The sequence below is a fragment of the Netta rufina genome (assembly GCF_964035555.1).
Source record: "Netta rufina genome assembly, chromosome: Z".
Classification (NCBI taxonomy): Eukaryota; Metazoa; Chordata; class Aves; order Anseriformes; family Anatidae; genus Netta; species Netta rufina.
Window position 1 is genome coordinate 8,974,698 of NC_140126.1, and position 18,321 is coordinate 8,993,018.

Sequence of the window (18,321 nt, forward strand, 5' to 3'; positions counted from 1 at the left end):
ACCTCAGTACTGCCTGCAGCAATGAAAATGCTTCAAAATAACATTAATTTTAGACATCCAGGAGTTACAGTACAGGTCAATTTCATGACAAAAATCCGTAGAAGACCAGGCTGGACTTCAAAAAAGCAAAACAAAACAAAATGGTATGTAAGAAACGTAAAAGTATTCATTCTGTGTGACAAAACAATATACCTGGAATAATTTCTAAGTCACAACTAATTTATTCCTGTCATTACACTAGCTGGAAAACTGGCAGTGCATGACTGTGCCAGCAGTTTTATATGGTTGTCCAAATGTAGCCATTTTTCATCCAAAATAATTTACTACTAGTTCTACTGAAATTATGGTCTAGGGCCATAACTTCTTCATTTCTACTCCTTATTAAATCTGGGGAATGGCTTCTTGTGATTACTTAATTAATAACCAGTTATATAGTTAACTAATACGACTTTCTTCATATGCCGGTAACTACCACTGATATCTGAAAATGATAATGCTATCAGTGTTTAGTTGCACTCACGGAGGAGGAGGTAAACAGACCATCAAGGTAATATTTTACAAAACGGAGTCCTCAGACTGTGAACTCAGCTGACCACAGCTGTTAATTCTGACTATTCAGAGGAAAAGTCCAGACTAATGCTCAGAGAACGTGTCACTCGTTCAGCCCATCAGAATCTTACAAGGCAGGTAGATGAATTCATTAGTAGTTATTGAATTTCTCATCCCAGATTTCATCCATGTGTGCTAGAATTTATTTGCAATCTTTGTATCTGTATCAGTGATTGCATAGCTCAACTATATAATTTGCTTCATAAATTCCAAACTAAAGGATGCTTCAGAACAAGAAAAATAAATGCAGTTATTATTATGAATGCAAATTATTAAAAATCTTTACACAAAAACAACAAGAAAGAGCAAGCTTTATTGTCCACACTTTCATCAGAATGTCTTAAGAGAAATTTACATTTCTGCTTTTCTTCTCAGCCTTTGTGCAAGGCCATCTACATCATCCTTGAAGTGGGCTAACAACTGATTTCAACATTTCAGAAGCAATGTGAATATGCTTGGACATGCAGACACATTGTTTTATAAGAATGAATTGCGAAAAATTACACTGGAATCTGAACTCCACTTTTTAGATAGACAGCTGCTGTAGAACAGAGAATGTGTATTTTCCCTATTTTTCCTGCCAGCATGCTCCAGTGCTAGGTCCTCTAAAACCATGTAGAGAAAAGAGGATGCTCTTTCCCTCTGTCTCTGTTGTATAGACTGTCAGCAGCACTGAAAGCAGTAGCAAATGTGCTGCTAAACTCTTCACTTCATACAGTTTACCAAATGATGTAAAAAAAAAAAAAAGAGACAAAGGAAGAGATACAAAGATTTTTGATAAGACATTTTCTTTTTTCTTTTTTTTTTCTTTATGTGAAGAGTATGGAATAAGTCATTTAGGCCATCCTGTCCAGGTACATTTTGCCAGAAAGTCATCATCTAAATGTCAGATATCTGCATATACATGTATATCCTTTTATTTGGAATTGCTAGTTTTCCCTCTTTTTGCTTATTATTCCTGCACTAACACCTAAGAATTTCCAGCTCTGCATCCTCTCTATATACTAATTAATCACTGGGATTTGTTAGAAATTTTGTATGAAGAAGTTATGTTCAGTAAATAAATAATTAAATAAAAACATTCATCTGGAAAAGCATGCAACAAGTTGCTCCATGAACAGCAAAATTAGTGATGTCTAGTTTCATATGGATTTGGTCCCTATTAAATGTCTCTGTTCTACTCTTCAGACCACAGTAACCCCAGGTAGCCACCCCTCCATGGTTTTCCTCTATCATTCCTCCCTGTTCAGAACCAGGAATGCCATGCTCAGCCCCACAAGCCTCACAGAAAATAAAACCAAGCTTACCCTGAGACTGTTTCCTGAAAGGATACCGCTATTTGAGTTGTGTCACCCCAAAACTGCCAATTTTCATGAAGAACTTAAATTGTTTTGGAGCTTTGTACCTCCTGGCAACTTTTTCCAAAACTCAGCTGGGCTCAAAGTAGGTCTGAGAGCCAGATGGGTAGGGCATACAGTTGTTTAAATCTTTCCTTAGGAAAACAGGCTAGAAATAGTGGGTAAGAACAGTCTGTAGGAAGCTCTGATTTGGACACACAATAAGACACCTCGTTACATGGAAGATAAAGCTGTAAGAAAATTGTTTATTATTTAGGCATAGAAATTGTTGCTCCAGCAGTCAAAAAGTGGCATACTTTACATTTCCAAAACCAAGATTATATATTACATATTAGCATACCTTCAGTCTTGGGAAACAATGGAACTTAGTGCAATGAGACAAAACAGAATAAATAATGGATTAGGATATAAAGAGTAAAAATTCATACCATAAATATGTCTGCACATATATTCATTTGTCTTCTATTACCACAGTATCCAAACTCCTCACAATATTTAAATATCTCTTTTTCTCCTCAGCTTGTAGGAGATATAGCTTCATTTTTAAATTGTGTGTGTGATCGTGTGTGTGTGTGCATTCTTGTGTATGTATAATAAGATCTTGAGAAAAGGCAGCTGAGAAGAGAGTTTATTTGTGACTGATTGTAAGCTTTGTTCCTTTCACTGTGAGAGCACCTTACAAAGTTTTAAAATCCTTTGTCTGCAAAAATTCTGTTGCACCTACTCTGGAACGCTCCTTATTTCCCAATAATTTTATAGCAGTAGTAGAATTTAGATGTTGTGGGATATCATGGCGCTCTGGTGCCTACACTTGATTTCATGGAACACTTTGATTACCCGGGCAGATTTTGAAATCAATCGCTACTTTCAGTGCACAACCAGCTGAACTCCAGGACAAAGTTCTCACTGTGACCTGTTGCTAAATACATGGAACTGCTGTTTTTAACAACTGCTGGTTTTTATAACATGGAGTTTAGCTCCTGCGTATGAGTTGCAGCAATGAAATATGAAGGTCAGTGATGGAAATATTGTTATGGTCAGCAGTGAGTCTGATAGAAAGGGACACACTGTACAGCTAGTCATGGAAAAAACATTTTTGTTATCAGCAAACTGAAGAGTTGAAGAGTTCCAGTGCTTCACTATTTGAGACAAATGTTCTGTAGTGAAGGGCTTTCCTTTTTCTGAAGGCAAAAGTCCAGTCCCACTCAAGCTTTCTGTCATCCAGATGTCAGATAAGTGCTAATTTTGGCCAGCTATTTAAGATTCAGCGTAATCCAGATGCTAGTTCAGCTTCATCTAGAAGCTGATCTTGACACGGCAATGAGAATTCAGGAAGCTGGAATTCTTCCAACTTCATACTTGTATGTTCAGATTGCAAGACTAAATTAAAACTTGAGTCTTCAGGTATGATGCAGCTTTTAAGGCTGAGAAATCATTACAGCTTTCTTAATTAAAAGGACTTCAGATATTTCAGAACTTTTTTTTAAGCTCTGAGAATGACCAGGAAATAATATTAGTTAACCAACAAGACACAAGGCAGCGTTGCAGCAGAATTATTACAGACACCTTCTTTATCTGTTGACAGAAAGAATAGAAAGCACATGGCGTTAAATGGTGCCTGCACTGTCATAGGCTTACAAAGGATCTGGAAAGTCTTAATTCACAGGTGGCTTTACAGAGAATTGATTTTTCTAATTCTTCTTGAGACTGATTGGGTAGTGAGCAGCAGTTTGTGGAATCACTTTTACAGAGTGATTGGGTCTTTGGCACTGTTTGGATTATTGCACATAATTTGACTGTGTAAAATATTCATCTCAGTACAAGATGCTGTTTAGAGATATCTGCAGCTAATAATAAAGCATAAATAATCTTAGATATGCATATAAAAGATTTTATGCAGATCTCTAGTTATACTGTCCAGGCATTTATTTGTGTATATCAAATGGACTGTTAACAGTGCTTGTTCTGAGCAAGCAAAAAGGTGTTTGTAAGTGCAAACAGATACACTTATAGATTTAAAGCTCACATGCCCCCGGGAACTTGTGTTTACTGTTCTTCGTGTTCAGTCCTCCTGGTGCTCTTGGGTGTAAAAGCAGATATTGGTTCTTTGTCCTTTAGCAAAATTCTATAACCAGTCTACAACTCCACATATTTAAAACAAACAAACAAAAAAAACCACTTGCTTAGTTATGAATTTTGATTTCTATTGGCCTTTGTCATGCTGAACTGCCAGTCATAATTCTGCTTGAATGTAATTACAAACGAGATGCTGAATATTACCAGACAATTTTAAATAAATGTTTTCAGTGATGCCCAATTTAAAGTCTTCAAAATGTATCTTTTAAATAAAAGACAAAAAAAAATCTTTCAGGTAATTTATTATTTAATGGTTATATGTTTTTATCCATCAATATGATGAATAAAAATTGATTCCCTATAAAATTCCTTATTTTAATAATGAATCTAAGTATATTTAATTATAAAATCTGAAGCCTTTTTAATGATTCTTGAATACTGGATGCCATCATGTCATTCTTATCTCAGTGCAAAGCAGGCTGACTGGAATCCTCAAAAGTGCCTCTCAAGTTCTTTCCCAATTTATTGAACTTAAGCTGTCTCTAAAATTAAACTGTGCTTAAAAATTACAAAGCAAAATTCATCTGATTTCATTCCTCCGCATTCTGATGAGACATCTTAGGCATTTAGGGAAGATCAGTTCCCAGTGGTGCTGTTGTTGCTGTGTGGTAGATGTCATGAGCAGACTACGGGCTGCCTGCGGTTCCATCTAGAGTGATCTGAAATAGAATTTTTAATAACCTTGCTTATTTGAGTGTATTCGCATTTTGAAACAAACTGGTGTTTCATAATACCAAAGCAGTAGGTTAAAGTTTGGATACAATCAGTTCCTGGTTTAGGTAAATATCTAACAAGATAACACAGTATTATTCACAAATATTTGAGCATGTGAATAGTGAATGAATCCTGTGACTCCCCATGCCAATAAAGATGAGCACATGAGCACTAAAGATTCAGGTGTTTTGATAGGACAGTGAATCTGGGATGCAAAACAACTTGCCCTGTAAGGGGAATACTGTCTTAAGTAATTTGATGTTTTTAACACTTTGTAATAGGTACTCAGTAAACTGAAAACTCTGGCATATCTTCAAGTAACTCACTGGTCATGATAAAGTACCCAAGAGTGTCTGTGGTGGGTAATTTACATTATCCACCTATCTGTGGGGACTATCACTAATCTGCAAAAAGTCTTCATAGCTGATGTCAGATGCATACAACTATCTTACTATGTTTACAAATTGCTTTCATCTGGCCACCTCTAAACAATTACTAAAAGTTTTAAACTTCTTAGAGGTGATCTGAAAGGCCTTCCATTTGTCAGAAACATTACATTTGATTTCTTCTTCCCCTTTCCTGATATGTCATCATTTAAAGTCAATCAGAGAGTTGCCTCTTCCACTATTTTTTAGGTGTTACTGATATCCACTTCAAAGAATAAAGAAACTTGAACTCCAAAAAATAAGTTAAGAATTAACTTCTCCTCCGCTTTTTTTAATCACTATCTATTGTGTGTCTGTGTGTGTTAGATTAATGATTTGGAATCTTAACTTTAGCACAAGGTAAGAATTCAAATTGACAAAAAATATCAAACGGAGGTAGGTTTTTCAGGAGTTCCTATGATGGTGCTGAACAGTAGCTTCTTTAGAAAGTATTTTAATTTTTGTTGTTGTTGTTGTTTTTAATAAAAAAGCTCTGTTAACAGTTTTAATCTTTATAAACACCAGGAGATGCCAGAGTCATAGTGAGGCCGATATAAGAGGTATGTGTATAGTAGACTAGAAAACTTCTATATAATAAAACAAAGGTTGCACTTCTGTGACATGATACTGTTCTGCGCTCAACACCACTAGTCTTCAAAATCCATGCAATTCTTGCTGGATCCACACAGGACACACTATGTCTCCACACACTTTGGCTTTCTCCCAAGGCTATGTACAGGTAGACTTCTTGGGACCTACCTAGTTGTAGACACCAGCATCTTTGAATTCCATCTAAGAAACTCTAAAAGAAAATTCTATGCCAGGAAAGAGAAGACAACTCAATAAAGAGAGAGGATCCCACAATCAGAATGAACTTAGGAGAAATTTTAAGTGAGTTAATGGTTAAGGTACAGTGTAAGACCCAACTCATAGAGCATTTCTGTGCCTAGTGATAACTCTCATTCTTATCCCTCACATACGCTTTTCCAGCCTCTCTGCTTTCCCTCAGGGATGCAAATCCTCATAAATTAATTCCTGCAACATCATAAAAGAGAAGAGGATAGAAGTGCTATCCCATGTATAGCCCCACGTTGTACTACTACTACTGACATTTTGTACACTTCTGTGAAAGAAACTCATTACACCTCCCAAAGAATAACAGTTCTTTCTAAATCCTAATACAGTTACGACACTTAAAGGGCCTTCCCCTGTTTCTGATGACCATGATGGAATCAGCGCCTGTTTATAAATGTAACCAAAGTGCGTCTTTCTGGAGCAAGGATGGAATCTCCTTGACAGCAATGAAGAAAACACAGAAAAAACTCTTAGAAGTATCAGAAGCAAGAAGTAATATTTTCAAAGACATTTTAGTGACTATGGGGTCTAAGTAATGACTTCAGATCACCTGCTACCAATGGCAGGCTGAGAAGTTGTGGTTCTAAATAACAGATGCATGTGCTGGCTGGCTGACTTGGTGAGCCTGACATTGGTACCTTGTTAGTGCCCAGTGGAAAGAGGTAGGCACCCTGCAAAAGATATGGTGCCTAAGTTAGAGAATCATCTATCCAGTAACTATGTGGGGCATTTATGCATATCAGCAGAGTGATTCAGTATTCCCACGTGCTGAAACTGTAACAGCCTGTAGTCAATGGGCTTAGAAAACAGTTGTCATAAGACTGTATCTGCACAGATACCTGACACAGGTCTGCCAACACACAGAAAAATCCCAAACAGGTGTTTGAGATCTATTAGCGAAGACAGAGGAGGAATTGGCAACAGTCTGCACATTCACTCACTCATTGCAGAACAGCTACTGGGTGCTAGGTCCTCCATATCCACAGGGCTCATGTTGTTGCCTACAAGGAGACCATTCTCCTTGAATAGCCTCACTAGGCTATTTTGTATGCATGGTTAAGTGGCATTCCCCATTCTATTTGCTGAGGATTCTCCAAACAGCAAATAATGTAAAGTTGCAAATCCCAGGAGAAGAAAAAAAAAAAAAAAAAAAAAAGGATAGTCATGCAATCACGCAATAGCATTTCCCTCATAACAGAGTACTCTAGTTCCAATTATTCATGCCTTCTCATACCAGTATTTTGCATCATTTTATCTGTTAAATTATTTGGTGAGATTTTGAGATTTCTTTTTTTTCATATGTATAATGAAGAATTCTGCTGAGCTTTCTTCAGCTAGTTATTACAAAGATAGCTTGATGCAAATATAGTGACAACATTTAGTGGAGAAATAAATTTGCAGTGAAAGAAATGGAAAAAGAGATTTGCCTGACTTTGGTCAGCCTAGAAATTTGCTGTCTAGTCTAAATTCATCTCCTCAACTCATTTTGTAGTTAGTATGAAAAGATAAATACTTCCCAGAGAGTGATTGATCCCAACCACTCTAAAAATCCATTTAAAGATAGATGAATTGTCTGTTTCTCTCCTTTTAGATTTAAAAAGCAATTTGCTGGTGAAAGTATCCAAGCTGTGACTAGTGAAATACAAGCTGATAAAAATACTAGGTAAATAAACTTATTATTTATGGAGCTTATGAAAACAATATCCCTACTTGAAAGTAAGGCAATTCAATTACAAATTTTGAATATATTGGAATAGATGTCAATAGTGAATCTGTAAAATGGTAGAAATACTTTTCCTACAATACAGTGTCCTTGTACAGCATTAATGTCCTGTGAATAGTATAGTGAAGAATTCCGTATGTAAAAAAATACATATAGAACCATTTTCATGTTCACAAGTGCTTCACTTACATATACCATGCCTATTTTTTCTTCAGTCTTTTTCACTAAAGATAGTTTTGATCTATTTTTTCATGTCTTCCATAGTGTCAAGAAACATATGGCATAATCTGGGAAACTACTTCCATTTAACAAGAAGGAAATTGCTTATGTTAAGGAAAAGGGAGAACCGTTGTTACTTCCTCAGACAAAACAGGTAGAATACAATGAAATGAAGTCCAGGTATACTTTCTACCCTTATTTCTTCTAATGAAACAGTCATTGAGAATTTATGTTTCTTAACCTTTATAGCAGTCTAAAGGAGAGGCAATCTCTGAAAATGAAAATAAGGAGACATTTGCATGCATATACTACAATGAAAATGAAAGCATGCAGGATCATAATCAAATGTTATTAAATACGCAGGATCTGATCTGTTGCATCCAAATTCATGTTTCTATGCTGGTATTTAAAACTGACCATGCCCTGCTCAAAAAGCCATGATGTGTATTTTTTTCCTCTTTTGGATATGGGAGTTCCAGGGACAGGTGTGTGTAAGATCTGAATGTCTGCATGTAAAGTGTGACCAGTAACTGAAATTTATGCAAAATTAAAACCTCATGGCTCTGAAAATAATAGAAGAGATAAGGAGAAGAGAATGACAGAAGTCATGCAGAAGGTACTTGAAATTGATTGTTAGAACTGCTGTGAGTAATTGTTTGGACATACATCAAAGATAAAAGCTTAAACTAAAGGGTTTGACACTCATGAGCACCTGACACTCATATCTCAGAATCTGTTTGCTGGCTGCCATCTGAATATTTGTATCAAAAGTCTCTGCAAGTCAAAATAAATATTTAACTTGTAAATCTGTGCTCCTAAACTGCTTTGATATTCCCTTTCACCTCTTTTTTTTTTTTTTCCCTAAAAGAACAAAGAGTTCTTATCAGAGTAATTCTGGAAAGGAATTAAGTTCCATCCAGAGTTTTCAAGTTACCAGACTCTTTGTAAAGTCAATAGAGACTATTTAGGAATAACTGAGGGAATGTTTGATTATCTGGGAGCAATCCAGGGAGTTCTCAAAGCCAACAATTTTACATTTCCTAAAAAGAATGAAGGTATTTGTGAGAAAGTGTTGTGTAAGAGAATCATGCTTTGTTTAGATCACTGAATACTGCTGAAATGTAGTTAAATAACAATTGACCATGGGAACAAGCACTGTAAACTGCATTTGACAAAAGGGAAAAAAGGCTTATTTGTTTCCTTAAGCAAATGGTCACTCATAGCTGTTACTTGTGCATGATTTGATTTTTGTTGAATAGTTTTAAACGGAGTAGTTTATAATATAAGGACAGTATGTTACTTAGTTAAAGAGGAAAACTAATGATATGAGCAACAACTCAAATATGCCTGCTGTAGTCCTATGAGAAAACAACACAATTGGTAGCTTATGCATCAATAGCAGTTTGGCACAAGTGAGTGAATTTGCCACAGAAATTTGTTTTGTGTTCTGCTCAGATAGAACTTCTAAGTCTGAGAGCTGTTTCTGCCTTGCTTTCTGCAAATGCAACCCCAGCCTTGCAGTGGGCTGTACTAACAGTTTCTAAAGTAGGACTAAGTCAGCTTGCCCCTTGTGTCCTGTTTTAACTGCACTCTTCACTTTGAAAAGCCTACATTCTTCTTATGTTGAAAAAAGCTGCCAAAACTGGTATGTAAATCTTGACGCACAAGTTTCACAGACAAGTAGTTGTTACAGGCAATTAATAAGTTCCTCAGAATCTCTAGTCATTTATACTGAAATGTACTCAAAAAGCCTTTAGATAAAGCTTGACAATATTAAAATTTCTTAACTCTCAACCTCTTATCAAAAGAGTATTCCACTGCTATAAAGCAAAGTAGATACTGGCAGATGGTCACTGGTGGTGTTCACCAGAGCTCAATTCTAGGGCCAGTCCTGCTCCATATTTTTATCAGTGATCTGGATGAAGAAGTGGAATGCATCAACAGCAAGTTTGCCAGTGATACTAAACTGGGAGGTGCTGCTGACTTCCCAGAGGGACAAGAGGCCTTGCAGAGGGATCTAGATAGATTTTGGGTGATAATTAATGGCATGAAGTTCAACAAAGGAAAACGCTGAGTTCTGCACCTGGGACAGAGCAATAGGACACAGGTACAGCCTGAGACACAAGTGGCTGGGGAGCAGCTCAGCAGGATGGGATCTGGGGGTGCTGCTCCACAGCAGGCTCAACGTGAGCCAGCAGCATGCCCAGGCAGCCAAGAGGGCAAAGAGCATTTTGGGGTGCATTTAACACAGCATGGCCAGCCAGCAAAAAGACGTGATTCTCCCACTATACTTAGCATTGGTGCGGCCTCACCTTGAATATCAGGTGCCGTTCTGGGCTCCACAATATAAAGAGGATGTTAAGGTCCTTGAAAGTGTTCAGAGGAGGACAACAAGGCTGGTATCAGGGCTGGAAGACATGTCCTGTGAGGAGAGTCTAAAGACACTTGGGTTGTCCAGTCTGGAGAAAAGAAGGCTCTGAGGTGGCCTTATTGCTCTCCGCAGCTTCCTGATCAGGGGAAGTGAAGAGGGAGGTGCCAGTCTCTGCTCCCTGGGAACTGATCACAGGATGTGTGGGAATGGCACAAAGCTCCACCAGAGGAGGTTCACACTGAACATTAGGAACAATTCCTTTGCCACGAGGGTGGCCAACCACTGGAAGGGGCTTCCTAGAGAGGTGGTTGATGCCCCATGCCTGTCAGTGTTCAAGTGATGTTTAGACAATGCCCACTATAACGTGCTTTAACTTTTGTTTAGCTCTGAAGTGGTCAAGCAGTTGGGCTCAATGATCTCCAAAGGTCCCTTCCAACTGAATTATTTTATTCTATTTATACTTGATCTAGCAAAACCTAGTATTGTAACAGCAATAAGCTACAAAGAATTACCCTCATCTACCTGGAAAGGGGTATTTATAACGGAAACTTTGATGAAAGCTATATTCAGAAAAAAAAAGTACAATTTTATTACTTAAAATTAAAAAAAAATAATTAAAAAAAATGAAGAATTACAACATTCCCAGGAAAAATTCTACTTACCAGATCCACTGCTGCTCACTTGAGTTATTTTTTCATCATCTTCATCACTGTCACAGTTTAATGGCTGAAAAGCTATTTCTGACTCTATGTCTTTTTGGTTAGCTTCTGGTTCTTGCTCAGCAAAGCTTCGCAATGCCACGAGGCGGTGATGTATTGCTGCATACAGGTATCCGGCATCTTTTGAGCTTGCCTGCAGAAAACAAAATCCATACGGTCAAAACTAACTAAGAAGAAACCGTATTTTTTACAGAAAAGAGAAATTTGCAGAAGTAGTAAAAGATCTTTATTTTTTTCCTTTTTAATCAAAATCATGTAAGATTCACAGTAATTAATTTCAGAAAATAACTTTAAATACAAATAAGGTCATATTTCTCTAAGTAGTCAGAGTTTTATAATATGGAGTTGTTGATCATTTTATCTATAATCACAAGAAACTTAAAAATGATCCCCCACAAAGAATGGTTCAGTTGGTACCAAATGTTTGATATTCCAAACAATTCCTGAATATAGTTCTAGAAGTAACAGAGCACTGAAATATTAATACATGTATTTGCATTTTGGTTTACAGAATAAATAAGACTTTTAAAACCTAAATATAAAAAAAAATATTCCTGATTATATAATTTAAAGACACCATGAACTGTGCTCCTACTGTTGAACAGAAGTTGTGCATCATCAAGAAGGGTATTGAGAACTAGACACAGCAACATGTCCTGAGTACTGTATTTTGTTTCAATCACCACAATTCAAGGGTATAGTAGAATTAAAGAAGGTACAGAGAAGGACACCAAAAATGATCAAGGGAGTGGTCCACCTGAAGAGCTGAAACTCTTCAGTCTAAAGAGAAATATGAGAGGAAATATAACTAAAGTTTAAAAAATTATAATTTTTTTTATAAAAATTATAAAAACAGGTACAGCTGTTCATCAGTTTACACAATAAATACACCATGGTACACTTAACGAAAGCAGTAGGACATCAGTATAAAACATAAAAGCAGGTGCTTATTTTCAGAGTAATGACATTCTAAAATTTACTACCTCAGGGAACAGTGGGGGCAGACAGTATGAACTGAAAACAGCCCAAAAATACAGTACTAAAAGATTAAAAAAATGAATGAGAAAAAACATGGGACAGCCATTTCATAAATAGATACCAAAGGAAAGATGTAGGCATGCATGCTCTCACACGTAACATTACAATTTTGGATGCTGGGGGACTATGAGGTAAACAGACTACATAAAATGGCTTTGCTCCCCAAAAGCACTGCATTTTGGTACTGTCAGAAGTACCAGTAGATTCCCTTATGCATTCTTGTAAAGCAAATAATCTACCAGAGGGTAAGTGAATGCACGTTGTCTTTTGTAGCCCAAATTTCCACTGCTGTGCATCATGTGGAGTAATTTCTATCTGTATCACTTCACAATAGGAAGAAATATGTTTCATTTGTATTGGAATGACAACTTTCAATGGGCACAGGTAGAAAAGCTATGCAAATTGTGAAGCAGCAGCTGATCAGGGTCTCTGCGCTACCCAGACTTGCAGCAGAGAACAGTTTTCTCCATGCAGCGAGGCAAAGAAGAAACCAGTTCAGAATTGTTCAGGTTTCCCAACATCAAATGACATTCCCAATGGCCAAACCTGAGCTCTCAAGACAACATGGCTTTTTAGGAAATGCAGGATCATAAATACAAAAAGGCAGCTTTTTCAATCTGACCGTTTCTATCTGTAGCTTTCAAATTATTCATTCAAAAGTCAGAGTTCCTCTGTCACTTTAACCTAAGGTAAACTCAAGCTTCTGCTAACTGGGATGGACTTGCCTCCAAATCTACTCTGACTCATTTCTGTGACCACCATTGCGCCAGTACTGCAATTCGAATGAATAAAATAAAGCTAAAAAACTAACAAGCAAAAAACAACAACATCAAAAAAAAAGATTAGTTCTCTGATCTACCACACTTAGGAGGATTTAAGCATGACTTCCCCTTGGTGAATCCATTCTGACTACTCATGATCACCTTCTTGTCCTCTGCATGCTTGGAGATGACCTCCAGGATGAGCTGCTCCTTTCCAGGGATGGAGGTGAGGCTGACTGGCCTGTTGTTGCCTGGGTCCTCCTTCTTGCCCTTCTTGAAGACTGGCATGACATTCGCTTTCTTCCAGTCCTCAGGCACCTCTCCCGTTCTCTACAATCTTTCAAAGATGACAGAAAGTGGCAATAACATCAGCCAGCCCCCTCAGCACCTGCTGTGGGTGCATTCCATCAGGGACAATGGATTTGTGGATGTCAGGTTTGCTTAATTGATCTCTGACCTTATCCTCTTCGACCAAGGGAAAGTCCTCCTTTCTCTAGACTTCCTCTCTTGTCTCCAGGGTTTGAGATTCCTGAGGGCTGAACTTAGCAGTAAAGACTGAAGCAAAAAAGGCATTCAGCAACTCTGCCTTCTCTGTATCCTTTGTCACCTGGGCACCTGCACCATTCAACAGTGGGCCAACATCTTCCCATCTTCTTTTTTTCTACTGATGCACTTGAAGAAGCCCTTCTTGTTGTCCTTGACATTCCTTGCCAGATTTAATTCCAATTGGGCCTTGGCCTTCCTTATCACATTCCTGCATACTCTGATAGAGTCCCTATATTCCTCCCAAGTGGCATGTCCCTTTTCCCACATGCTGTAAACTTCCTTCTTCTGTTTGAGCTTTGCTAGGCTCTCCCTGCTCCTCCATGCAGGTCTCCTGCCTCCTTTGCTTGCCTTCTTGCTTGTAGGAACGCATTAATCTTGAGCCTGGAGGAGGTGATGCTTGAATACTGACCAGCTGTCTTGGACCCCCCTTCATCTCAGGGCCCTAACCCATGGGATTGTTCCAAGTAGATCCCTGAAGAGGCCAAAGTTTGCTCCCCTGAAGTCCAGGGTCTTAATCCTACTTTTTGCCCTGCTTCCTCCTTACAAGATCCTGAACTGCACCATATCATGGTCACTGCAGCCAAGGCTGCCCCTGACCCTCACATCTCCAACTAGTCCTTTCTCATTCGTCAGTACAAGGTCCAGCAGCACACCTCTCCTTGTTGCCTTCTCCATCACCTGTGTCAAAAAGTTGTCATCAGTGCACTCCAGAAACCTCCTAGGCTGTTTGTGCCTAGCTGTGTGGCCTACCCAACAGATAATCAGGGTAGTTGAAGTCCCCCATGAGAACCAGGGCTTGTGACTGAGAGGCTGCTTGGAGGTGTCTGAAAAAGGCTTAATCTACCTGATCAGGTGGACAAACACCCATAACAGTATCAGCCACGGTAGCCTGCCCTTTAGTCCTTACTCATAAGCTCTCAGCCTGCTCTACATCCACCCCTAGGCAGAGCTCCACACATTCCAGTTGCTCTCTCACATATAAAGAGCAATGCCACCACCTTGCCTTTCTGGCCAGTCATTTCTAAAAACCACATAGCCTTCCATGACAGCATTCCAGTCATGTGAGCTATTCCACCATGTCTCCATGACTGCAGTGAGATCACAGCCTTGTGACTCCATACAGATCTCCAGTTCTTCCTGTTTGTTTCCCATACTACACACATTAGTATACAAGCACTTCAGGGAGCTAAAATACTAGTTTCTCACGCTGCACATGTTTGCACAGAAACATCTCAGATGTCCTTCATTCAACTCATCCCCTTGTGGAGCAGACAGAAGGGCCTCACTAGCATGTAGTTCCTCCAATACCGGTGTGCAGTCCTGTAGCTTATCACTGGTGGGTCTGGTTTTGTCCCTTTCCTTCTTAAAACCTAGCTTAAAGTCCTATAAATCAATCTTGCTAACTCCTGGGCAAAAATCTTTTCCCCCCTCAGAGAAAGGTGTTCAACATCAGGATTCAGTAGGCCTGGTGTCACGTAGACCTTCCCATGATCAAGAAACCTGAAACTGAACCCCATTTAGTAGAACCATGTGAGTCTGTCAGCCAACTGTTCTCCCATCACATTATGTATTTGTCCAGCTGTATGCCAGACATTTTGTCCAGAAGGATATTGTCAGAAAGAGTATTGAAAGCTTTGCTGAAATCCAAAAAGATTACATCAACTGGCTTCCCTTGGTCAAGTGGGCGGGTGACCTCATCATAAAAGGAAATTAAGTTCATAAGACAGGACTTTCCCCTTGTGAACCCATGTTGGCTGTGACCAATGTCTGCATTGTCTTTTGCATGTTTTTCAATAATTCTCAGAATAACCTTCTCCATAATTTTTGTACTGTGGCGAGACTGACAGGACCAATAATTACCAGGGTCTTGCCCTTCTTGAATAGTGGGACAACCTTTGCCAGGTTCCAGTCAACTGGGACCTCTGCAGGTTCCTAGGACCATTGACAAATAATTGAGAGATGTCTTGCAAGGATATCAGCCAGCTCTCTGAGTACCCTGGAATGAATCCCATTGGGTCCCAGAGGCTTATATGCATCCAGTTAGAGCAATAAAGAGCCTGACTCTGTCTGCTTTGCATCCTCCTTTCAGGTATTTATAGACATTGATAAGATCCTCTCCCAAACCTCCCCTTCTCCAAGCCGAACAGCCCCAGCTCTCTCAGCCTTTCCTCACAGGAGAGGTGCTCCAGTTCCTCATCATCCTGGTGGTCCTCCATTGGACTCTTACTAATATGCCCATGTCTCTCTTGTACCAGAGGGCCCATAAGTGGACACAGTACACCAAGATGTGGCCTCACCAGTGCTGAGCGAAGGAGAAGGATCGCCTCTCTTGACCTGCTGGAGATACTTGGTCTAATGCAGCCAAGAATACAATGAACCTTCTTAACAGCATGCTGCTGACTCATGTTCAACTTCATGTCCACCAGGACTCCTAGATCCTTTTCTGCAGAGATGCTTTCCAGCTGGGTAGCTCTCAGCACATACTGGTGCCTTGTGTTGTTCCTCCCCAGATGCAGGGCTCTCTTCTTCTCCTTGTTGGACTCCATGAGACAGGTGTCAGGCCACCTCTCCGGCCTGTTGAGGTCCCTCTGGGTGACTTACTCTGGTGAGTAAGCCACTCCCTCTATTTAGTGTGTTTACTGTGGGTGCATTTTATAGCATCATCCAGATCATTAACAAAGATGTTAAACAAGGCTGGACACAGTATTGATCCCTGAGGTACTCCACTCATTATTGGATTCCAACTAGACTTTGCGACAATGACTACTACCCTCTGGGTCTGGCTGTTCAGCCCATTTTTGATCCACCTGTCTGCTCCTCCAGCCCATATAGCAACAGCTTCTCTTTGAGTTTCTTATGGAGAATAGAGTCAAAGTTCACACAGGATAGAGTCAAAGGTCACACGGATAGAGTCAAAGGTCACACCCACTGCTCTCCCCTCATCCATCAGGCTCCTCATTTCATTATAGAAGCTTATCGGGTTGGTCAAGCATAAGAGTTGCAAGTACTGTGTCTAGAACCACATCTGAAAGCTGCAGCCTTGTACCTAAGTGACTTACAAATGTTTTTGTAAAGAACAGGAAGTGCTGCATACCACTGTGGAATAATATTGATTCCATCAGTGGTATGTGTACCAGAGTTTGGAAGTGGCTGTCCTAAGGCAATAATCACATCTTCAGACCCTTTTTTAAGTACCAACGGATAGCAGTGCTAACTCATTTTGTAATAAAAGCTATGCAAAAGCTAAGCTAAGCACAGCCTGACAGAGTATAAAATGCTACTTGCTAAAACCAAAGCCTCAGCAAATTTTCAGAATCTTAGATGACATGAGAATTTGGGTGGGTTTTTATCTTTTGATTACCTGAATTAGAAATACTTGCACAGAGTGGTCCTCTTGGTCTGTTGCAGTGAAGCACACACTTTTTCTGTTTGCTCTTTTTATTACCATTTGATCCCAGAGTCTGGTGTTGAGAATCAGTCTCAAGCTGCCTTGATTTCGCATAACTAAAATAAGAAGATTCATATAAGTAATTGGAATTATCTTCCTTTTTATAGCATTTTTCTAGCACTTCTATACAACTAAATACTTTCATGAATTATTCCTTTTAATTTGGTCTAAAACCTGATGTTGTTAGATATTATTTTAAAATTCTTTTAAAATACCAAAAATATATTAGTTTCTTCAATACATTTGGAATGCAGACCAAATAATCTGCTGAAACTGTGCAATGCAATACAAAAATGACAGCACAGTAAAAACAACATTCTTGAAGTGACTTGAAACAGTGCTCCTGGAAAAGAAGAATCAACAAAGAGCAAACTGTCACACTGGTGACTGAGCTAAAGATACATTGCAGTAGAAACAGAAACACACAGAACCTAACAACAGTAATATGCCTGACCGCAAAAACTGAGTGAAAAATGCCCAGGCAAGGCAATGCCTCAGTCTTTAGTGACAAAAAGACTCAGCAAGTTCACTTAAATAAAACTAGCTACTGAGTTTTAAATGTCCTGAGATAAATTGATTCTGGGCAGCAATAGTGTAAGTTATTTAGTGTTTTATGCATGTGTTACTTTGTTATTCAATTCTTACTTAGCCTTGATTGCAACATTCCACATTTATTGCTAGAAGTGTCATTAAGCCTGAGAGATCCTCTGCCTCTTTCAATCCAGGTTAAAGAAAGCTTATTAAATATGAAGAGCTTGCAGTTAATCTGAAAGAGAAATACATGATGGAAATTGCCAGCCAATGTTAACTTTACTGGTTCTAAAAGTTTATATTTTTAAACCTTATAATACAGCTTTAAATATGTTAGTATGTCTGTATATGGGACAGTTTTATAGATACATCAACATTATTACTTAAAATGAAATGAGTCCCTGACATGTTAGTCTTTGAAAACAGTCAGCATGAATGTCAGTTTACTTTTTCAATTATTTCATCTGCATTAACTCTTCAACTGCGATATCCACTAACATAGCTGAATTTGTTGCAACTATTTCAACCTATTACCTCTCTCATTAAAAACATTATGTAGCCCAGTATAGGAGGATACCAGTACTACTAAGAGAATACTACCCCACAAAGAGTAAGACTTCCATGTTCTGACAAAAGATTTCATCAATGCTACAACTATGTAACTCTAAATTTTAAGATTTTTTAAACCCTATACGTCTTTGCTATTGTCTGAGAAAATACCAGTTTGAAGATGAAGAATAGCAAAATGCATACTGCTAAACGAGAAAGATAATTGGTATTTTAGATGAATTATAAAACTAATTATTTTGATAACATTTTTTTTTCTGTAAGTTTTATCATTAAAAAAATCTTCATTTACTTTCAGTTT

The 18,321-nt window shown here is 38.5% G+C and overlaps 1 protein-coding gene across 1 annotated transcript in view; it reads right to left on the minus strand.

Moving 5' to 3' along the window:
- Positions 1–2,192: 2,192 nt before the first annotated feature.
- RANBP3L (RAN binding protein 3 like) overlaps positions 2,193–18,321 on the minus strand; it is a 40,955-nt gene continuing 24,826 nt past the window's right edge. Inside the window, exons 12-15 of the mRNA XM_084304905.1 lie at positions 17,568–17,688; positions 16,836–16,978; positions 11,073–11,262; positions 2,193–4,762 (exon numbers count right to left, since the gene is read on the minus strand). Coding sequence (XP_084161031.1) covers positions 4,719–4,762; positions 11,073–11,262; positions 16,836–16,978; positions 17,568–17,688 — 498 coding nt within the window. The 3' untranslated portion in view covers positions 2,193–4,718. The remainder of the gene's footprint in view (positions 4,763–11,072; positions 11,263–16,835; positions 16,979–17,567; positions 17,689–18,321) is intronic.